The 23,782-nt window shown below is 43.2% G+C and overlaps 3 protein-coding genes across 3 annotated transcripts in view; all 3 read left to right on the forward strand.

The window, feature by feature from the left end:
- The first annotated feature begins 487 nt into the window (after window positions 1–487).
- Window positions 488–12,223, forward strand: LOC118417525 (zinc transporter ZIP10-like). The gene is made up of 13 exons (XM_035823109.1): window positions 488–599; window positions 2,820–3,101; window positions 3,534–3,797; window positions 4,154–4,373; window positions 4,891–5,069; window positions 6,115–6,295; window positions 6,663–6,832; window positions 7,564–7,737; window positions 8,198–8,302; window positions 9,042–9,114; window positions 9,737–9,889; window positions 11,276–11,460; window positions 12,026–12,223. Exons 2-13 carry the CDS (start codon window positions 2,859–2,861, stop codon window positions 12,167–12,169), a joined length of 2,091 nt encoding a protein of 696 aa, XP_035679002.1. The 5' UTR covers window positions 488–599; window positions 2,820–2,858; the 3' UTR covers window positions 12,170–12,223.
- Window positions 12,224–14,939: 2,716 nt separating this feature from the next.
- On the forward strand, window positions 14,940–20,324 carry LOC118418582. The gene is made up of 7 exons (XM_035824576.1): window positions 14,940–15,072; window positions 17,176–17,348; window positions 17,881–17,952; window positions 18,176–18,450; window positions 18,931–19,054; window positions 19,389–19,464; window positions 20,061–20,324. Exons 2-7 carry the CDS (start codon window positions 17,190–17,192, stop codon window positions 20,234–20,236), a joined length of 882 nt encoding a protein of 293 aa, XP_035680469.1. The 5' UTR covers window positions 14,940–15,072; window positions 17,176–17,189; the 3' UTR covers window positions 20,237–20,324.
- Window positions 20,325–23,091: 2,767 nt separating this feature from the next.
- LOC118417089 (ankyrin and armadillo repeat-containing protein-like) overlaps window positions 23,092–23,782 on the forward strand; it is a 30,449-nt gene continuing 29,758 nt past the window's right edge. The window contains exon 1 of the mRNA XM_035822486.1: window positions 23,092–23,320. The gene's annotated coding sequence lies outside the window, so the exon portion shown is untranslated. The remainder of the gene's footprint in view (window positions 23,321–23,782) is intronic.

Consider the following 23,782-nt stretch of genomic DNA (forward strand, 5'->3'; position numbering starts at 1 on the left):
AACATTAGTCCTCGCCAGCTCGAACATGTCGCCCCGCATGGTACGATGTGGTACAATGGCCCCAGGTCCCGGTATCTCCCGTATCCCAGGACACCATCAGTCACATGACTAAGTTTGACGTCATTTGACGATTGCGAAACAAAGACTGGCTATTTGCATGATGGTGTGCAAACAAAGGCCTTTGTTTGCACACGTACACCACGCTATTTGCATATCCCCGCGTAGCCTGTAAGCATAGCACTTTGTTCGCGTCCTCAATCCATCGGTATCTTTACAACAATAAAGTAGATGCGCATATGTTTAACAGTATTTAAAATACTATTTTTTTATGTATGTAAAAATATTACTAGTGTTTTATCCATATGCTCTTTTTGGAGGGATGTTTGCTTGATACGAATCGTGCAACGAATGTCACATTAGGTTCAGTGTAAGGGTGGGGTGCATTCCGCCATCTTGGAAGCAGATTCAGGTCAGCGTGCCGTGTGCAAAAACTTGCACACGTCTCCTATCAGAGAGAAAAATCTGCACACGTCTCCCATCCGAGAGGGATTTTTAAAGCCGTGGTGGGCTTTAAATGCGCACAAAGTTTTCTACCAGTGGTGAGTTTATACATTTTGACATCGTTTGGTCCCAAAATTGACGAAAGTCGTACGTTTAAAGGCAAAAACGACGTGAAAAAACGCAGTGCGTGCTGACAGCCATTACAGTGTAGCTGAGCGAGATATAATTAGTGAACTGTGAAGGCATTTTCCATCTGTTGCTCAACTTGCTGAGTAGGGCACCAAACGAAGAGTGAATCACATGGCAACACTTTTCGTGATTTGATGCGGAACAAACTCAATGGATAGCCTTTGATACTGTGTGTACAGCTCTGCGATAGCAAAACTTATTAATAAATTCCTGTTCAGTATGCTCCGTGATCGTCACGGTGCCCTGGTAAAGCACATGGCCCCCGGCAGGCGATGGTCAAAGGGCAGGGGAGACACTACTAGTATCACTGGCATAGGACCAATTGACATGATACTCTCCAGGCAGAAGTTAGGCTCCGGCTGTTTTTTTTAACGTTTTTTTTTCTCGTTTTTTGTGGGGGCTTTCTATTTTGTATTGTCAAAACCTAACCTCTGCTTTGAGAGTAAGCACATGGCCCCTCAGCGGCCATGTTGAAAGGGCAGGGGAGACACCCCGTCACCATAATTTGGCATATCCTTTTTTCAACCTCCTTGCCTCCACCAGGCCTTCCTGTGGAATGGGAAGTATAATTTGGCAAAAATAGGGGCAACCGCCAGGCCATGTTGCAAATCGAACGCATTTACAATGATTTAGAACCCTTTTTATTTGAAGTTCGGATCGTTCCGCGATTCTTTAATAGCGCCAGAGATGTCAGAGATTCCTTTTCAGAATTAAAACGACGCAATTTCTAAGGAAACACATTACGCCATAAAAATTTGAACAAATTACAAACCACCAGAAAGTAAAGTCTTTTTTTTTTAGTTTAGTCTACTCCATGCACTAAATTTCCTTTGTCTTGAAAGCTGCAAAACGGTAAAATCGTGGGGAGGGGGTGGTGCAGTAAATCGAATTATTTCAGGTCATATCATCAAAAGGATACATGTCAAAAATCGATTCAAACAATATATAGCAGAAAACTTGAAAGTTGAAAATTATGGATAGGATAAGATGATGAACCGTCAGAACGCATATAGCTTTGAATTCAAGCAACAAGCTTTGTTGTACACAGTACCGTCTCCCGGGAGTAATGCAATATGTTTATATAGAATAAAGTCAACAATGACAGGTGCGTTGACATTTTGAAATCTGGACCCTCTGAAACGCCATTTTCTGACTTTGAGGAACGAATTTTGCAGACAGACTATGCTAAATCAAGGAGGTTGAAAAAGGGGACCCTTTTTCAACCTCCTTGGCTAAATTTAATGCCATTACTGTTTGAGGAAGAGAATTTTATGGGCGTTGACGCACGCCCCCCGACATATTTTCACTATGTCGTCATGAGCGCCGGAGGCGCTTTAGCCCAGTGGCCCAGTCGCAAGGGGCCCGGTAGCAAGGGAGGTCCGGAGAAGATTTTGAAATCTTGCCCCTGTGTAACGTTATTTACTGCGCATGCATTTGAGGGGCACATTCTGCCTGTACACTAAGCTAAGTTGGATAATAAAATTTCTATTAGTTTAAAAGGTTTTTGAGGGCTGCGCTCCCGCAACATATTTTTACCATGGGCGCGGAAGGCAGGAGTCGTCGCAACAGTAGTTTTGACTTCTGGACGCCCTGAAGCGCAATTTCCCGCAATTTCGGTGTTAATTTTTCCGATAGAATAGCTAGTTTTGATTAATTTTCCATTATTAAAAAAATACACTTTGAGTTCACCTTGATTTTTTTGTCCCTATGCCGCCGCCACTGAACTGGCAGAACAAAGCAATACCAGTACCTCTATTGAAAAATCTCACCTTAAAACCGGACGGGAGGACTTCTCAAAGAACTTTCCTGTACGTGGGCCCCCGCTTTGCAATGGAAGGGTTAGTGGCAGTTCATCATGGAGTTGTATGGTCATTGGAAGTATCCAAACCTACATAATTTACATATGAATGACATTTGCAGACGATCCTTGCGAGTTACTGACTTTGACATGTTCAACCGTTTTTCCGGATTCTTAACCTGGATGTCTAACCTTCATAAACAATACCTCATTGTGCTTTCTATCATTACTGTATAAACTAGAATCTACGTGTGGATTCTGCCAGAATAAAGTAACTATCAAATTGTCTTCTATGCAATTACCCTTGACTTGACTTGCCTACACCACACAGAATCTCCATACTATCTACTGAACGTCACCAAGTGCAGCGATGAAACGAACACTGTTGGTTGGTGTTCTTGCCGTACTGTGTGGGCTTGCCGCCTCACAACACGAAGATCACGACCATGAGCATGGACAAGACCCTTTCTCCGCCGTTCTACATCTACTAGGAGGAGATGAAAACCAGAACCTGACGTCGGACATGTCCACTTCGCTCGTGAAGACGATGTTGGACCGGGTGCGGTGCCCAAGACTGGAAGGACACGAAGAAAGCAATTTCACCTGTGCTGAGGTAGGAATCAAGGACATCATGTGTGTGTGTGTGTGTGAGTGCACGTGTGTGTATGTATGTGTGTGTGCATGTGCGTGTGCGTGTGCGTGCATGTGTGTGTGTATGTGTGTGTGTGCCCGTGTGTGTGCGTGTACACGCGTGTTTGTGTGTGCGCCCGTCCGTACGTGTACATGTGTGTGTGTGTGTGTGTGTGTGTTTTATAGTAGCTAACTAAATCTTACTTATCAATGATCACAAATTACAAGCGGTGCAATGACCAACTAGGTAGAGTGTCATGGATATGAAATAGTGCGGTATAATGCTCGTCTCAATGTCAAAGACTCAATAACGTAGATTTTGTTATCCAGTATATTTTTTATCTTGCTACAAAAATTCTACTATACGTACGTTTAAGTGAAACGAGTACTAAATAAGTACGTTTTCGTTTCGCAGTGTCTGACGGCCGATGGCTTGATCCAGCTATCTCTTGGCGAGTCGACCGACACCGTAGATGAGGAAGGCTTCCACAAGATGGCCGTGGTACTGACTGTCTACCTCACGGACCTGTCTAAGAACGGCGTCTGTACCGAGGGCGAGGGTTACCAGGCGATGGAGAACAGGCTTCTGCGGTACACACAAAGCAAGTTCACTCTGAGCAGCTACAAACAAGTCCTGAAGGACATCAACACCAACTATCGCGTGCTGAACTGGGGCAAGGTGAGTTCACGGAACAAGAACAGATGGGTGCATGATGTATTTTCAGTAGCCTCTGTAGAACCATTTAATTTGTATTCTAATGTCGACATAAAAGAATAAATGATTGTTATTTTCACTGGTATGCCTTTTCTAGATAGTAAATGTTCGTGATTGCAACTGTAGGAGACCTATTTTTCAATTTCTGGTTTCTAGCCTGGAGTACCATCCTCCGTAGTGACCGCTGGCTCAGTACTTTTGCTTGACCCGTGGTTAGCAAGCGAAATTACTTTGCAAGCGAAAGTGCTGAGCCAGCGGTCACTACGGAGGATGGTACTCAGGCTATGGCTACCCGTTACTGACCAAACTATGCCGGACAGTGTTTCACTGCAGAGTCCGTGTTTGAGGAACTCCGCATCAACACCAGTGAAGCAAGTGGAGGAGCATCTTCCGAAGAGCTGAGGGAGATAGCAGCAATAACTGTGGCTAACGTACTGGAGGGGCTGTGTATAGGGGAGGCCGAGCTACCAGAGAAAAGCTTCTTCTTGGACAATCTTTTCGAAAGTCTCAACGGAACCAATGGCACAATCACAGTTGAGGGTATGTCGTGTTCAGTTCATTTTGATATAGATCAATCTGCAAGCTATAGAGCAAATAACCATCACTTCTCTCTATGTGTCTTCTGCCGGGACAGCACTTTGACCAATGTAACAAATGTCACCATCGCAGTCGATGGTATGTCATTTTGAGTGCATTTTGATAGATCAGACTGCATATCATAGAACACTTAATCTACCTAAGTCAATCTACACATGTTAGTATCTTTTGCGGAGCATCGCTTTGGCCCATGTTGTGGTCACATTTCGCCCGGTCGAACAGTTTGCGGGAACGAAGTATGTTATAAAAGACAAAAGAAAACACACGAAATGCCAAAATACAGAAATAAGACAGTATAATCTCTGTATATTTCTTATCATACACTTTAATTTTTCGTTTCCGCAATCAGCCCGGCTTAAAATTGTAGTATCTTTTTACAGACTATCACTCATACGTAATAGAGTATCAACAGTGTTATGTTTATTCTTGTTAAATATATATATATATATATGCGTCACAGCTCTTGGGTACATCCTGTCTTCGTTTGGTATCGGTGGGAAGGCGCAGCCCGAACCGGTGGAGGACGATGGGCACGACGACCATGACCATGCGGGGCACGACCACAGACGGAGACGCGAATCGCCAGGGGAAGACGAACGTGATCACGATCACGATCATGCAGAGGACTTCGATCACACTGTGAGTGCAGCTACTTTGTTTTGAACAGCATTACCATATGTGAATGATACCAAATGGGACTAGCTGTTCGACCATTGGGAGCGGACCAAAGGTAACAAGCTGTCTAGTAAAGGCATGCCAAAAGACTACGTGCGTGCCTTTGCCATTCTCACTCCCGCCAAAAATAAGTACATAGGTTAGGGACGTCCTTTCGACGGGGACGTAATGCGGGTCTAAGGCCCTGTGTTTGTGGAAAGCCATACATCGAACACAAACTTACCTCAGAAGTTACTCAAGCAAGTGGATATGATTTTGGAAATCATAAAAATCCAAAATCATCCAAAATTCAGTTGCTTGAGTATCTTACTACTTGGATGTCTAACCACCATCAGCGTACAAACTCGCCTCATTTCATCGATCAAAGTAGGAGTACAACCTGGACTGAATGGATGAAGCCTGACTTCAGTTACTATGAATCTTCTTCCAACAGTGACTGTTTATTAAAGGTAGAGACCGTACCTCCAAATTTTCGATGTCTGACAGCACATCTTGGTCACGGAGAATGGCCTAGTCTTGATCTCACGAGAGAACACGCGTCCAAGATGTGCTGTCAGACATCGAAAATTTGGAGGTAACGTTACGTTCTCTGCCTTTAATGAGTCACTGTTGGAAGAAAATTCATAGTAACTGTAAACATACGTGACTGATGAACCTCTTCAACGAAAGCCTGTCTTCGGCTTTATAATAGGTCACATTTTCAAACCGGGGCCCGGCCGGGTGGCTTTCGGGAGTGAAAAGAAAAATATAAAAGACATCAAAATACAAAAAGAATGTCAAAATAAGATTCATGGGCATTACATGATCTGTGTATATTTCTAGGTATACATTTTAATTTTTCGTTTCTTAAAACATTCCGGTTTGGAAATGTGACCCAAGTCTTATGCAGCTTGTACTTAACGCACAAAACTGGTGTATTGCACCTGGAGCTAGTTTACCTGTTACACAAAACAAAAAAACAAACAGAAAAAGAACATATCAATAACGTATAGTACGTCTTTGTACTCAGTGCTTCAGTTCAGCCCAGTTGATGAAGCTGTTTCTGGTGGAGGAGGAGATGGGGGTTACCCGTGACCAGTTCAGCGTCATGGCACCGGCACTTCTACAGCAGGCCTACAGCAGGGTGTGTGTGGCGGAAACACCGACCTCTAACACAACCGCTCCTGTCAGAGAGCTCACCGCGCTGGAAAGTAAGTTTGTCACCTTCCCTAAAGGTGGATCATACATGCGCATATGTTCGAAACCGTATGTGGAAGACATGAAATTTCATGCGTGGTTAGGTCTCATCCTATCAAAGAAATAGTTACATTTTGGGACCCCTAGCGGCTTTTCTATGTACTGCAGTAGAATGTCCAGGTTTGATTTGGTTAGAAAAACCTGCTCATCTGGGCAAATGCGTCGCACGCCATCGTGATCGCAAGGGGAAATTTTGCACAATTTCGAAAATTTGGCACAATCTCCTTGCCCGATTTGGCGGTCCAGGGATACACCCGCTAAAGGGAACATAGCATCTGATTTGGCGGGAATGGAAAACGACTTATCCTTGTCGTCCCACAGAGTACGGGTACGGGACGCTGTCTGTCTTTATCATCAGCCTGTTGGCGCTGATCGGCCTGTTGGTGCTGCCCATGGTCGAATCCAGCGCCTTCAAGTTCATCGTGCAGTTCGGGGTTGGTTTGGGGGTCGGTGCGCTGTCAGGGGACGCGCTCCTGCATCTACTGCCAGAGGTGAGCTCTCGACTATTTGGGGTGCAGTCATACGAGCTAACACTACTTCACCTTTATCCGCGGGGTGACCTATATCCGTTGCTTTTAGATACGGGATACAGTAGAAGCCGCTTAATTGCACGGCCTATTTGCCAGTGAATTTCGTGCAATTATTCGAATGGTGCAATTGTGCGAAGCTATGTAGCTGGACCGCACCGGTTTGGGATTTTGGGATTCCGTGCAGTTAACAGAAGTGTGCGTTAATCCGTTGTGCAATTAACTGGCTTATACTGTATTTAGGGATGTCAAATCGACAGAAGGTGGTTTCAAACTGCAGTATTTTGAAATAATTGTAATTTGAAGCCACCGTCTGCTGACTTGATATCCCTAAATACCCCTTTTTCAAAAGCAACAGGTATAGGTCACCCCGCGGATAAAGGTGAACTAGCATCATATCAAGTACGTGTTGACATTTTTTTCATACGCCGTTGTACGCATAATACGCACCTCATATGCATCTTAATCGTTTTGTGCCAGTTTCAGGTCTGCACTCATACTGACATACGCACAGTAGGCGTTCCTAAAACCGGCACAAAAATGATTGACAATTGCGTATGAGGTGCGTATTATGCGTACGTGTCTGCGTATGAAAAAATGTCATACTGACTTGGATTAACAACCCACTTTCCCTAGAACTATGGGACCTAGTTGCTTGATATCTACAGTACCTTTGTCCGTCTCTCCCATCACAGGCCGTCGGTCTGCATGACCATGGCGATCACACAGACCACGCTGACCATGCAGACCACGCAGAAGAAGACAAGTCCTACATGTGGAAGTTCCTGGTCACCCTGGGCGGCATCTATTTCTTCTTCGTCTTTGAACGAGTGATGAGTTTCATCATGCCTGGTGGTGGACATCACGAGGTGAGGTCATCTGTATCTGTATCTGTATAGCCGGTATAACAGCCCTTCAGCGTAACGCACCAGCTTCTGTATCTGTATAGCCGATATAACAGCCCTTCAGCGTAACACTCAAGCTTCTGTATGTAGCGGTATAGCCAGTATAACCGCCATTCGGCGGCTTCTGTATCTAGCTATAACCGTTATAACCACCATTCAGCGTAACCTACCCTGGCTTCTGTATCTGTACACTTATAGCCATATAACCGCCATTGAGTTACAAATCAGCTTCTCTATCTGTAACTGTATAGCTGACATAACCCCCCTTTCATACCAGCCGGTATGAGCAAAGTTCAGTGTAATACACCAGCTTCTGCATCTGTATCTGTATAGCCGATATAACAGCCGTTCAGTGTATATACACACCAGCTTCTGTATCTGCATGGTTATAGCAAGTCCGACACTTTCTGTCCACCCAATGCAGGAGGGGCCAGTGGCTGAGGACGTGCAGCTGAAAAAGATCGGCCAACTTCCGACAGAAGAACCGATCAGGGGTCTCAGGAGCCACTCTATCTCCAAGCAACAATTGGTGAGCATTTGTAGTAGTTTAGATTTGCATGGAAAGAGATTGTGTACATGATAGGACTGCTTCCCTGATTTGGTCCTCACATGCAGGTCTTACCACTTGTAAATGTCAACTCGAGGTCTAACTCACTCACTGGGGGGGGGGGGGGGGGGGCATGCGGTTAAATTTCCTTGGGGGCATGTTGACCCTAAAGCCAAATACCTGACCTGGGGGGCAAGGGGACCTCATAAATTTTGATAAAACTAGAGGGGGGGGAGGAAAACTTGACTGGTCTAACTCAGGGGGAGGGGGCATGCAGTTAAGGTCTAACTGAGGGGGAGGGGGCATGCTGTTGAGTTTCCTTGAGGGCATGTTGACCCTGGAGCTGAATACCTGACCTGGGGGGCAAGGGGACATCATAAATTTTGATAAAACTAGAGGGTGGGGAGGAAAACTTGACTGTGATGTGACTGTATTCAGTCCATATTAAAACTAAGTGCACCAAGGCACAAACCTAGTCTCGTGCTTCCTTATCATTATATTTTTCCAGTTGAGGATAATTTTAAAACTTTTTTTTTCTAAAATTCAGGAACCAACAAATTAAGGCGGTGTGTCCTTGTGTGTCCGAAATCTACTAGTATTTGGCTTAGAGGACACTTAACATGTCCTTTCTCATGAACAACAATGTACTTAAGTATCACATTTATTGATAATATGATATGATATGATATGAGATGATATGATATGATGACTGTTGTTGTAGACTAATGGAGAAAGCACCACAACGCTGGACCCCGAGATGACAGGAGCGGACACTCCAAACTGCTTCTGCACAGGTTAGCATGTTCACTATAACCATGGAATGAAGTTGCTAGCCGCTACAGTAACATATTGTGTCTGGAAAGGACGCACATAATGCCGAACACAAGGTTGTGTCTATGTGCGTATGTCTGTGTGTGAGCGCGCTTGCATCTGTCTGTATATTCATGAATGTGTCTGTGTGTGCATCATTCGAGGTAGCCCGACCCTGGGTAAGATTGCCCGACGGCCGAAGGATGATCCGACCCGCGGGAGGCTGGGACTGAGGGCGATACGGCCCCGCGTTGTATTTTATTTATGTCATACCCACCTCATAAACCGCACGTTTCAACAAGAAATACGCCAGAAGTCGAGAAAATTGTGTGTCCCCGAACCCCAAAAAATGGTAACAACAGCAATTTCGAATTTCCATGTCCGAATCCGGTATTCGAATTTTCGACCGCGCCGCACTTGGTGCGCGTGGAGTACATTCGATTTATTCGATGGAAGTCCGTATGAATACAACTTAGAATCCTTTGTGATGCGGAAAATTATAACCCGGTCCGGAACATCCGTATCAAATGTTAGCGCAGCCCAAGTATGACATAAATCATAAGAACACTTAATCACTTTTGACATGTGCGATGTCCGTGTCACCAGGATGCAGCCCTACTGCGGTGATGATCATCATCGGCGATGTGATGTGCAAGTTCACGGACGGCCTGGCCCTGGGCATCACCTTCAGTGGGAATCTGGGCCTCGGCCTCTCCACTGCCATCGCCGTCCTGGCGCACGAGCTGCCTCATGAACTTGGTAAGTTCAAGGTGGCAGTCCTTCAAAACACTTCAGGTGCACTCTTACTGCGCTTGCGTCAAGCATGCGTCACTGCGGGGTTCGAAAGATACTGCGAATTTCAGAGATAAAGAACGAATTTTCTTACTTTTTGACGACGCCTCAGGGGAGTCGTCAAGTGGTATATATTGCATTCAGTCTGCAAAAATTCTAGGAATTGCACAGGAATTTTTCAACAGGAATGCAGTATGCTGGGTATGCAAGCCCTCCCCCCCAAATCTGTTCCAGATGTATCTCTGGTATGCAATGGTGGAATGTAGGTCACACTTGCTCCCTGGAGGAATTTGTCCTTTGAAACTAGACAGGGAAACTCTGCACAATGGATCACGTTGTCTTGATTGTTATGTTTTGTTATGAAGGATACATTTTCTTTTCTAGAGCTTGTTCAAGCCATACGCCAGAGGCAGACAGGAAATACTTCATATAGAGGTCATGATCTTGAACGATGGCATCCAAATGGTTATCATATTCAGAGCCAAATATAAATTGTTCAAGGCCAATTATACTATCCAAGGACTTGAATATTACAAAGTAGGACAACCATGTGGGTAAGGTGCAAGAAAGTCATTCAAGGACGGAAGTGCTGGAAACAGTTGGTTCTTCCTTATTTTTAATCTCCAGTACACACTGTAGTGCTGGCTGTAGGTTTGGGTTACTGGCATACCATTGTGCTGTACCAGGGATAGTACATTTCGAAACTCTGCTGGCTGTAGGTTTATGTTACAGGTGGGCTCGTATATTGTGCCAGGGATAGTGCGACAGGGAAGTTCCAGTCTATTTCTGATTTGAGCTGTATTGTTGTTCCCCAATCGTTGTCATGGCAATAATATTTTTATTGCCAGTCTTGTTGTGTATTGCTTCATCTCCTAAGTCATACTTTTACTTATTACGTAATATCTAAATTATAAAAAATCGGAGAAAATAACAAAACAGTGACGCAGTGATGCAAGCTTGACACAAGTGCAGTGAGAATGCACCTTTAGCATCATAGGTCGCGGTCTTATCATGGTAGGTCGTCGTGTGATTTCCATGTCGAAGGACTTCAAGCAGGTGCAGTTCTGTGACAGAACTAGCGTAGGTTGATCTTACCAACACAAGGGAAGTCAGATTTACTGAACCTTTGGTCGAATCTCCGGCCTTTGTCAAGATGACTCATCGGACCCAATTGCACAATTTTTTAGCGCCAGATCTACAGCATGCTAGCGCTAAAATCAGCGAACGAAAAAAGATTTGAGTGGTTTAAAAAAAAATGTTTACAAATTATGCTTAATTTTCTTAACCTTTTGTGTGTTTTGTTGTTTTTCATATCTTTATAGATTTATACCAACTTGTTACTTATTTGTACAGGTGACTTCGCCATGCTGATCAGGTGCGGCATGAGCTACAAGTCCGCCGTGCTGTGCAACGTGTTCTCAGCCTGCTGGAGCTTTGTCGGGCTGTACATCGGACTGGCCATCGGGGCCAGCTTCGAGAACGGGTGGCTCTACGCTCTCGTCGCCGGCATGTTTCTCTACGTGTCGTTGGTTGAAATGGTACGTCTTTGCTACATGCTGTTACATAGAGCTGTTTAAAGTGCATGGCGCACATGGTCGTTGAACTAGAAGTATTGGATCAATCGGGCAAAAACGCTCCGGGTATTGGTCAGCTGGCACATGCCGCCACGTCATCCATTCGGGAGGTTTCCTATATGGAGCCAAGATGTTACAGCATCATATAATAATCATTTTATTACATTATCCACCTATATAATCACAAACCAAGGATGGCAATGACTTCAAACCGATGTCAACATACATGACAAACTTCTGAGTCTTTCACCCTTTAGTCATGGCCTGATTTATAATTAGCCTTAATCAAAACATTCTATGTCTTTAACTCAAGGATTTTTTGTTGACATATTCAAATCGTTACTATTCTGTAATTTATCTTATATTTTCTACATTCGTATATAGATTAGTTAATGTCTAGTTAAGTTTTATTTGCCCGAGGCTAATTGCAAGTACATGGTATAATAGATATAAGACTAATACATGGTACAATAAATATAATAATAACCAACGACAAAATCACTTACCCCTATCTTTTCTTCCTCCCCAGCTGCCCAAACTGCTGTACCACAAGTCCAAGTCACCCATAGCGACGTTCGTGGTACAGAACATCGGCTTTCTGATGGGGGTGACCGCTCTGACGCTGATCGCCCTATACGAGGAACAGATACAAATGGCAATCACTCTCGAATAATGGACCAATCCAGGGAGGACCCCCCACCCCCCACCCTGTTCTATTTCGAACACCTCCGTCAAAACAGACCCCTTACCACTTAGCACGTCACCGGAACGTACTGCGCCTGCGCGAACCCTGGTGTTTTGGGGCTTGGTTTGGTCAACGTTGCATTGAAATCCCGCTTGTTGCACAGTATATGTTAGAGACATGGTTTCATGTAAAACGTACACGGGATTTTACCCTTATATACGCACGTACTTTCTTAAATGCGGCCCTTTAGTAAACCGGGGGTTTAGCAAGGTTTAGCATGTCTATACTTTTCGCGCAGGCGCAGTACGTTCCGGTGACGTGCTTTACCACTTGAACTATATCCACCCCCTCATCAAACGACTGTAACGTTACCCAGTGGATGTAGCCTTCAACAAAGAACTTTTTTTTTCGGCCCGAGAGGATTTCAGGGCCAAAAATGCTAAACCGAAGTCAGTCGTCATTATCAGCTAAACAGTGGCGGCCAGTTCTATCCGACAAGCGCTGTTTTGACGGAGGTGTTCGAATTAGAACATGATCGAACAGTGGGCGGGGCTTCAGGATCGGTCCATTATGTTACAATCTAAAACTTAAGATCCATATACAAAATAAAGCGCTTACCAACAAGCTTTTGATCGGTCGTTGAAATGACCCTAAACCTATGTCACACATCCAGACCGGAAGTGTGACGTCAGCAATGGGTCAAAGGTGCTTGGAAGTCGGTATCAGCCCCCGTCTCGGCTGATGGGAGGTTGATGGGCTCTGATGTGGCCTCTTGCATTCCCCTGTGTACGTGTTTTATTTTGTGTACGGATGATTTGAAGTTTGAAATTGTAACACAATTATTACCATCACAGATGAACTTACATTCACATGGCTATAGATAGTGAATGAAGACCTTTATTCCACATTTTTGACCAAATGGGCTTGGTACAGGTCACATGGTAACAATCATAAACATGTAATAATGGGAACAATCATATACATTTACATCACGTTTAATATACTCTAGTACATTCGACTTCCTCTTTCTCCTTAGGTAATTGCATAAATGTAGCAGCTGTATGATTGGTTAGAGTTGGTTTGTCGAGGGCTATAAGGAATTCAATTTTCTCTTTACTATGCAAGTATCTGAAGTGGTGAAATTTACTTAATACATAGTCGAATATGATGCTTATATCGTCATCATACAAAGGACAATCTACAATAAAATGTACTTCTTGTACATTACCTAAACCATGAAAATTGACAGATTCTTTACTCTATAGGAGTGTGGTTACTTAGTTATGTATTCCTGATTTGATTCGCAATTTGTGACAGCTTATTCTTAGTTTTGTTATGGTAGATGTGTGGTGTGAGGAACATTTACAATCTTAAGATAATTTTCTTTGTTATAGAATTGTTTTGATAATCTGGAGATTCGTACGTTATTTTTTGCATTTGAGTGTTATGGATTTCAGATTAGGTCTAGGTTTTGTTTGGTCTATGTTGACATGTATGTTTTAATCTTCTGTCTTCATTTTGATGGTGAATAAATGATTTGTACTTTTAAAACATTTGGACAAAATGTTGATTTTTAATAATAGAAGGGATGAGCATTATAATCTTCCTTTGCAACGTCTGTTTGGAGAACATTTCCAGGTTGAAGTAGAAGGGAAAAAAGTCCACAGGACTCGGCACAAACTACTAGATAGACTATGAAATTATAGAATGAGAACCATTTGACTTCATGTCTTATTTTAGCCATAATGGGGTAGTAATGCGCCTCTGGACGATGAGCCTATGAGAAGCGACCACCTATGTCTGACAATAAGCCTTCTCACATTAGTTAGGGCGCATGTGCGGCGACAGGAATTCTAGGTAATATGTCAAAGAAAACAAAACCCGTCTGGACATTGTTATGCAAATCAAAACAATGGTGAAGACAAGGACTGTTTACTTTTTGTGTGCCTTACTCTTTGACATATTACCTAGAATATCTGTTGCACACATGCGCCCTAACTAATGTGAGAAGGCTTATTATAGAAAACCCGATAAAAGGGCCTAAAAAGACGTCCAAAACAGGCAGGAGCCAAACCTCTGCTTGGAGAGGAACCAGAGACCACCTTCACACGAGGACCTCCTGGCCAATAAGACCACATGTCAGTACAATGAACGGTGTCGAAACAACTTTTAACTACAATGGAAAGAATAAACAGAGAAAGTGCTGTTGAAGAAACCCATATAACCTGCTCGGGTCACATTTCCAAACCTGGACCTGGCCGGGATGTACGCGCGAACGAAAAATAAAAGTGCAGTGCATGTAGTAGTTCAAGAAATATACACAAAAAAACTAACGCTAGTTCACCTTTATCCGTTGGGTAACCTATATCCATTGCTTGGAAAAACAAAGGATATTTGGGGATATCACGTCAACCAACATTGCTATATTTTCAGTATATTGCGGTTTAAAACAACCAACCGTCGACTTGGTGTGTCTAAACTCCCTGTTTTGAAAAGCGACGGATATAGGTTACCTCGCGGATAAAGGTGAACTAGCGTTACATGCATGCTCATGCATGACTTATGTCTTGAGTGTTAAATTGTCTTTTATATCATACTTTTTTCCTGCAAACTGCAAATTGGAAATTTTACTGTACCATTCAGTGGCCTTCAGTGATGCCAGACAAGGTAACAATACCTTGTTTTGCACATGGATATTCACCTACGCAAATCGGGTTACCTGAACTGTGGAGCCATTGGTCGACAGGTTCTATTGCGTGCGTGATTACATTATCTCACTTTGCTGCAGGCGTTTGTTGTACCCGGACCCGGATCGGCTGCGCAGTAGTTAGTGCGGGAGGGAGGTCTGCCAGACTCTGGTGGCCGACATTTTGTTCACAACGTGATTTGAGGTAAACGTCTTGGTGCAATCCCTTCTTGTGTTTATTCGGTGCTTTAAAACGCTGGTGATAGATACCTATATCCAGAACACCTGTCATTGTCTGTTGTTGGCCTATAAATAACGTGTATGTAAGTTACAGTGAATGTATGTATAGAATGGCCATCCAAGGTCTTGTAGAAAGTATTCGCTGTAGACAGGTGGCCACTGTAATAAGGATACGTTGTTATCCATGGGGAAATTAAGCCAAAAGTTGGGAAAATGGTCTGGTGCCCCTTGTAAAGTTTACACGGGAACTGACAAAATTTAGTACAGGTTTTACTATATCATGGCGTTCACGGCCACGAAATTGATGAACCCAATTTCAGAAATCATATCCACACTTGGGTCAAATAATGTTTGTTTTTCAAACATTTTTTTATTAACATTTTGTGAATAGCATTTGACCGTTTAATCCTCGTAACTGTGCTTTAGTAATCATAAGTTAAGAACAGGTGCGACACGTCGAATTAGTCTACTCCTAGTCAACATGGCCGCCGTGTTTTCACCTGGCACGTTGGTGTTTCACAAGGTAACGACACTCCCGGCCCTTCCTCTTGTATGTGGTGCAAGTAGGGGGTCTTTGGCATGGGATTGTTGATTGTGGTCACTGGACAAGATTATTGACAGTCACACTTTTCCCTGTGTCGGACACAAATCTAGGAAACAGAAGGGGAAACCTTACCGAAATGAAACTTTCTGCAAAATAACTGAAGACCTTTTCAGAACAAGCCAAGCGTGACAACAACAATAGTTGATTTGGGACATTGCGAGCGGAGGTTTCTCGCCTGTTCAAAGTTGACCGTGATTTTGTATCTTGAGTGCCACTTAACACGTTTATAACTAACTGACTCTGAAGACAGAATGCTTGTCGTCGAAACACAAATATCAGGAATACTAGTAGATAGAGATGGGTGCGGCATTCAAGTTCCGAGCACGGAATGCCATTCCACAGGTGACATACTTGTTATACAGTAGGGTACCTACTGGTGTCAAAGTAGTTTTTTTTTACACAGAAAAACGAAACAAATTATTCGTTCCCACCGCATACAAATATTTTTATATTCTTTGAAAAATGTGATTAGGCCTTAAAACGCCGAAATGTTGCGTACGCAAGTGGCGTACACAGTATAATTGGTCTGCATTCTTTTCGACTCCTGCGTAATATGAAACAGGCGCTATAGCCTGCAGGTGGTATTTTAAGGCCATTCACACAACACGAATGAAGCTCGTCCGACGAGTCTGGGATCACATGTACAACTGATAATCATGAAGATGACCAAAAGAAATGCATCTATCACATTTTTCACATGCTGGTCAAGTAGTGGCCAGTTGACTCCATTTGGCCAGTTGGCCAGTTACTCCTTGGCCACCTTTGATACAATCTTATAGCACTGGTGAATCTGCCTTTAGATTAACCCCGATAAAGACAACTCTCACAGCATAGCTAGTAATGGTTACAGGTTATTTCGCAACAATATCAGTTTGCAACCGTCAGTTCGCAACAAGGCAATTCTTTTCGCGACAAGGTACAAGTCGTTTCGCAACATTTGAATGTTATTAATCTTGATTTAGCCTAATAGTAATAGAAATTGATGAAACATGATTATACTCCTACCTGTGCATGACGCGTATGAAACTGTACCGCCCGGCGTATGAAAATCACCGGGCTGTCAGGTCCATGCGGCCCCATGTACCTCTGTCGCCGGGGTTGTCTTTCGCACCCGGTAAGATTTTTACGCAGTAGGAGTATAATTATTTTAGGAATACGATTTATTTGCGAGTTGTGGTCCACTGTTCATTGTAATGTTACTTGTCGAAAAGAGCTAGATAGGATAATTTTCCCATACAATGAACCTGCAAATACTGCACATATTAACTATCATTCTAGCGAAAAAGAAATAAATCAGATTAAATATCATATAGAAAATACATATTTCTGTAATGAAACTTAGTAAGGAAAATATCAAATCAAGCCGTGTTATTAACAAAAAAGTAAAGTTAAAATGAAAGTTGCATGGTTTTAATTATCCATTAACACAATCGGGATCCTTTAATTTCCAATGTTTGCTTGCAGAAGCTGACACCACCATGTGTAAGACTAACGGCCATGCTACTAGTATGTTCGGGCTGGGGGTGACCCTGGTGGTCCTCGGCGCCCTCAGCACCGTCCTGGGGATCGCCGCCGCCGCAGCCTTCCCTCTGGACTACTACAGCCGCATCAGCGGACCCATATGGGCTGGCGTGTTTGTAAGTATGCTCATGATAACAATGATATCTTTTCTACTACATAGGACTCGTAAGACGGCGATCGGCGATGAACATAAGGAAACAACTTACAAATTAATGCTTACGGGCAGGATATAAGTTATGAATGTTTTCCTTTCAAAGGATTCTTTTGGTCTACGGGTGTAGTGACTAGAATGTGGAACCTTGATCAAGGCACATATCCATGGCCATATATAACACATTTTGTAACATAGAAGTATCATATTGAAATATATCATAACGCTGAATGGTCCCCTCCAGCTTTCTCCGTTTGTGAAAGTATTTGCATATGTCCCTTTTCTGCTGAGAAAAAGGCAAACGAATGTCATTAGTAATCAAATATATTTTGTACGTTCTGTGTGTGTACTTGCTATTCATATCATATCTGTACGTCATCGAATATTCAATTAAGTATCAAGTCATAGACATAGTTCATACAAATCCAACGGCCTCCTTCCAGTGGAAAAGAAGCCTTACTTTGAGGGTTTAATTGGATATTTTCTCGCGGCTGCAGGTTGTCATCACGGGAGTCATGGGCATCATGGCCGGGAGGAACTTCGACCGGGAAGGCGCTCCTAGTGGATATGTAAGTTTTGGGGTTGTTTTCTTTCATCTTATTTTGCTTTGTTCGTTTCACTGTATGTATCTCGTGTTATTCGATCCATTTCATTTTATTTCTTTTCATTGTATTCTATGATATTTCTATCTTATTACATTCAAATGGAGTTTTGTTTTGGTTCATTTGTCACAATTACTTAAAAAGTCAAGTTATGATACTAGTAACATATTGTTTTATCCTTATTCCTCAGACCCCAGCCTTCCTGACCCTGAGCATCATCGGGATCCTCGTGGCGCTGTCCCAAGTCAGCGTGTCCAGCGCTGCCGTCGGCATCTTTGGAACCTGCTTCATCACGGATCTGGAGAACATCCTCAACAACAACAACGACGGCGACGACTTCAAGTTCAACCCTTTCGTCACCAAGAGCTACAACACCTGGGATGACGGTGACATCATGCCTTACCACATCAGCGACGATCAGGCCAGTGCTAGCAGTGGGTTTTCTGGACGCAGGATGTATACTTCGTAAGCATATCCTTTTTTCTCCGTTCCCGATTTTTAACGGCATTGTTCATAGCAAGGTCATTAGACCACTTCAAGGTAATGAACTAAGAAATTGAAAATAATTGTAAGGAAATAGCGGTGAACATCTGTTTTGAAGGCTGGTAGGTTGTAGAAAGGAGGGGAACTCCGATGATAGAGTTCCATAATTTTGCAGTCCGGGAAAAGAAACTGTTGTCTGGAAGCTTGATTAACCTTTGCTTAAAACTCAGTAATGTAAATTGGGATCCTAATCCTGTATATGCATACATGTATGCTCAATACAAAAGTTTTTCAAGTAAGTGGAAAAGTTTTCTATTGCGGTCAGATATTCGAGATGCTTGAGTAAGTTTTGTATTGAGTATCTTATTATCATCGGGATGTTCATGTAGCCTTCATCGACGTAACGTAGTGAAGCTTCAGGGATGGAAATATTTCTTTCGTTCTACTGCATTTCTCATGAAGGTACTGCTCTGCCGCGATCGCCCTGCACTACACCTGCCTGGCGCTAGGGGTGCTGGAGATAATCCTGTGCTTCGTCTCCTCCATCGTCGGCTGCGTGGTGGGCTGTACCTGCTGCAACCAGCAGGTGAGTTGGTTGCTTGGTCGGGTTGGCTGGTTGGTTGTAAAATACGGGATACACGAACGTCTTTAGAATGGCGGCAACCACGCAGCTTTGACCCACCTGCTCGATCATTTAGGTCACGTATTTGCCTCTGACAGATCTCAAGTACAAGGAGTATATACCTAAGCATGATTCTTAGTGATTTTATCGAATAAAATACAATTGTAGTTACAAGTGTGTCTGTGTAGACCCTTTGCAGTTTGACGATGCTTTGCAAAAGCGTTTTTACTTGTTGAACACATAACATTTAGTATATTTAAGTACTTTGCCGTATCTGATGACAAGTCTGTTGTTCTAGCCGGGCCCGAGCGTGGTGATCATGCAGCCGTCTAACCTGCCGTACGCGCAGATGCCCCCTACCGTCAACAACCCAGGTAACATCAATCAAAAATCTTTGGTGTTTCAGTTACTTCCTTTTCCGATAGTTTGCTGTATACCTACCTATGTACATCTGGTCACGCCGTGTGCATTGCATGTGCTGTGCGCCCTCTGGATGTCGTTTAAATTTGTGCATCTAGGGGTCACTACTAGGACCAAAGATTCGTAACTTTGTACCGCTATTGAGTGCATACTGGGTTTTAGTTTATGGGAACTATACAAAAATAGCAGGTCTGGTTTGACTTTCGGTTTGGTTTGGTTACGGAAGCTCCTTGCTTCGTTTTATCCGATCGTTCTATCCCAACAGCTTTAATTTCCCCCACTCTACTGAGTGATTTTCCTCACCATGACTCGTACGATCTGTACGAGATACTTTACTTTCACGGTGGGTTTATTTTTCGGTTGGAGCAAAATAGGAGGGTTGTCAGTGTTTTAAATTTGTGGCTGAAACAATTCCTTAGTATAATATTATCACAAAATGTATATTAACGATATTAGAATTTTACGTTACGGCATCGTCGTGAAAACAAAACCATCGTAAACATTCCAATATCAACATAAGCAAATCTTATAGGAGTGTTGTTTCTTTCAGCTATGCCGGGCGCCTATCCGCAAGCCGGCTACATCCAGCAGCTGAGCGGCCATCCCCAGGCCGGCTACGGGCCTCCCCCCGCCTACATCCCGCCGCCTGCTCAGCAGAGCCCGGCGTACCCAGCCGGTCCCACCGATACCGACCAGGCTGTCCACGTGAAGGCTCAGCCTGTCTAAAGTGCCTGGTGAACCATCCTGGTTAGGGCTGGGTACCGGTTCACTGTACCGGTACAAAACCGGTTTTTCTTATTGGACCGGTCCAGAAAAACCGGACCTGAAAAAATTGTGTGGACCGGATGTTGGACCAAGTTTTACAGTCAATCGTACAGAGGCAATTAGCGTTGTAGGATTTGAAAGCGCCAGTAGGATTCGAACACTCCACAAAACAGATTTCTTTGTAGCAAAATTGACCATTGTTTTGAGTATTGTCCATTCACAAGTTCTCACATACTGAATCAGGTCCAGGTTCAGGTCCGGACCTGGACCTAATCCTCTGCACCTGAACCGGACCTGGACCTGAACTTTCTGTACCGGTACCCACCCCTAATCCTGGTCACTCTCCAAGCAGAGATTGTCAGGGAAGACTGTGATCCTCTTCTGATATATACGTTTTCTTATGAAGTTATACTTGACAGTCGACCCAATACATCGGGCCGGCTGTTACAATATCGGGGTATTTGAGAGGGTCACATTTCGCAATCAACCTCTGCCTTGAGAGTACTTCATGGCCATTGAGCACAAGATTTATATTCATACAAAGAGAAATAAGTATTCTGAGCTTGCCTTATCTACTTAAAGGAAGACAACAGGATGTTCTTCTAGCTTTATTTGGTGTTAACTGAATAGCTTGTTTATAAATCAGTGCACATACAGTTCAAAGTCAGCGGTCCGATGGCCTTAAACATCAAGCTTAGACCTTAGCACTTCTGAAACACGTTTATGGAAAAGAAGAAAATGGATTATTTAATAGGACTGAGATGGACTTGATGTATAAACGTTACCATCACTTGATGCTCGGATCTGAGAAAGCGGCTTGTTTATCACTGAAAAAGTCGCCTGCACTCAGGATGACATTCCAATGTGCCTTTAATAGTCGTAAACTCTGTCGTATATTTATCACTCCCAGCAAACCAGCTTAAATATATAAACACAACGTATGATATACGATATAAGCGTTGGTGTCGTATTGGTTGACGTTGACTATATATATACATCTGTCGCATTATCAAAATGCTTGGGCTTAAACTATTGACTTGTTTGTTGCTTAATCGTTGTTGCACAACGTTTGCAGGCATTAATCAAGGTATTTTAATGCAACCAAAACACCTCTACAGTAACTGGTCTAAAGTAAGCTGCTAGAGAGCCCAAACTACTTTCCGAGCATAACGAATATCATATCGGATACATTGGGACACTCGGAATACAAAATAAATTTTGCAAAGACAAAGTGGTTATAAGAGAGAAGAAAGTAGACATGTTTTCTTGAATGGAAACACCATATGATGCTTTTCAATTCAAGTACACAAGTACATCAAGATTGGTAGGCATGGCATTTCTCACCTGTTGTGTAGTGTGATTGGGTATATTGTCACGGCTCTCGCGTTTGTGTTTAAAGAATTGATCTTTCCAACACATTAAAAAAACATCTGGAAGTTTACGTTATCATTGATATCCTATCTTTTACTTATTGTATATAGTTATGTGGTTATTTCGGTGAAAATGTTACCGCATGGCGGGACTGTTACTAAACATTGTGAAGTGTTTCTGTGCCAAACATTGTTGAGAGTTTCATGGTGTCATAAACTAGCAACTTAATTTAGCGGTTTAAAGCTCCAATCACTCACTCGGCTCATGTTATAAGAAAAACATGATAAGGCACGAAAATATACAAGGTGAAGCAATAAATGTAAAGACCAGTGTAATATATCAAAAGTTATCTGGCGTTACGTAGTGTTGAAGAACTCTCTACTCTGCTCTACTTTGCTCTGCTCTGCTCTACTCTACAGTCAGAGTAGTACTCTACTCTACTCTGCTCTACCCAGAGTAGTACTCTACTCTACATATAAATACTCTACTCTGCTTTAAAAACAAACAAGAAAAAAAACGCAATATCAGAGAGTGTGACGAAGGTGACATACGGTAGCTAAAACGACTAACAGACATAAACGCATGCGCATACATGTATGCATGTCTAACCCGTTACTAGCATTATTTCCCACTTGATTCCCGTATTAATAACGTTCTATTCAAGTGTATTCTTACATTACATCTTTGGTTTTCTTAGCCCCAGACAGTCTTCCGCAGTGGGATCATAGCTGGCTCTTCTGGATGATAAAGTTACAGACAGACAAGTGGGCGATTTTAATGCGATTATCAAAACACTTTAAAGCAGCCCGGCTCAGTCATGTGGATCCCTTAGTTACCGCTTATAGCCAAGAAAAACGCAGTCAAAGAGTTGAAAAGTCATAAAGTCATACTAAGAACATACTTGGATACTTTAGTAATGTCCTTTGCCATACGAAATCAACCATCTGACTACAGTAACGTAAAAGGACTGATTGTCTGGAGGCGAAATTTTTGTCACCCTCCCTGGCAACAGTCGAGTCATGTTTACAATCTCCAAGCGGATCCGATCAGCTAAAGCCGTCCGAACTACTCCGGCCAGAACTAACCCCTCCCCAAAACCACACACGGGAGATTATGTACAAGCTTGTCTGGTCCTGTATGTAGAGCCCTTCTGCTGAAGAACTACATTCAACACGGGCCCGGTGAAGTGGTTTGTCCGTAGGTGACCACTTCACAAAAGTCTCTGACAGGTCTGTCCACAAATGGTGGCGTTTCACCTTGGGACCCGTCCATGTCGGAGAATAGGGGTGCTCGTCTAACAAAGCAACAGGTGGTTGTCATCGTCAATGGGTCAAGCACCACAGAATTGCACTAAAATGAAGATTGCCGTGTAGTAACAACCTATAAATATCATATACAAATATATTAACGTATACTTTGTTTGAAATATTGAGAAGAAAGAAAGTTTAGCTTGCCCGTTTCCCCCGCAGAATGGCACGACCTAAGGAAACGTATTGCCATGCATGATGTGCGGTGTTTGGTTTGGTGTTTTGTTTCCGGGGTTTACAGTCTGGTAACCTGGGCCGAGCGTAGCCTACGGAACCACCGCCACGAGTTGCTAGGGCCGAGGAACTCCGACATGGAGGGGACCTGAGGGACCCACAGGACGTTCCGAGCTACCGACGCCAACCACAGGTGAGACAGACAAGTTTAGAGCAACTTCCGATCGCAAACTTTCTCCGTGTGTCGTCAGGAAAGTTGGGTTGACGTTACAAGCTAGCTGTGACTGATGTGGCTGTCGCGGTATACGCGCGGTAGCATGTTGGCCTTTCTACTCTTGGCATGTAATTTTAGCTTGAATTATTCACGGGGAGTCATGACTAGGCCATTATGTCGCGAGTTACCACCTGTGTTACACCTGTTTCCGTACCTTTATGAGAAGGGCAAGGTGGAAGAGTCTAGATCTGCCGTCATTTTGCGTTTGTCCAGTAAACAAGTTGTCCTGTATCTATACACAGCTTATGAAAACATCATTACACTGAAATGATGGTACTGCAAATATAACAGGAAGATGACGCAAACAGATAGACACTTTACACTATTGACAAAAGGATTTACGTTATCAAAATGATTCTAGTTTGAGACACACTCTTTCAA

This window comes from Branchiostoma floridae, chromosome 6 (assembly GCF_000003815.2).
Source record: "Branchiostoma floridae strain S238N-H82 chromosome 6, Bfl_VNyyK, whole genome shotgun sequence".
NCBI classification, from domain to species: domain Eukaryota; kingdom Metazoa; phylum Chordata; class Leptocardii; order Amphioxiformes; family Branchiostomatidae; genus Branchiostoma; species Branchiostoma floridae.

Coding starts and splice junctions, on each gene's coding strand:
- LOC118418582 (XM_035824576.1), top strand. CDS start 17,190: ATGTGTAAGACTAACGGCCATGCTACTAGTATGTTCGGGCTGGGGGTG. Junction 17,349..17,880: donor CCATATGGGCTGGCGTGTTT/GTAAGTATGCTC, acceptor TCGCGGCTGCAG/GTTGTCATCACGGGAGTCAT. Junction 19,055..19,388: donor GTACCTGCTGCAACCAGCAG/GTGAGTTGGTTG, acceptor CTGTTGTTCTAG/CCGGGCCCGAGCGTGGTGAT.
- LOC118417525 (XM_035823109.1), top strand. CDS start 2,859: ATGAAACGAACACTGTTGGTTGGTGTTCTTGCCGTACTGTGTGGGCTT. Junction 3,798..4,153: donor GCGTGCTGAACTGGGGCAAG/GTGAGTTCACGG, acceptor TATGCCGGACAG/TGTTTCACTGCAGAGTCCGT. Junction 9,890..11,275: donor CGAGCTGCCTCATGAACTTG/GTAAGTTCAAGG, acceptor TTATTTGTACAG/GTGACTTCGCCATGCTGATC.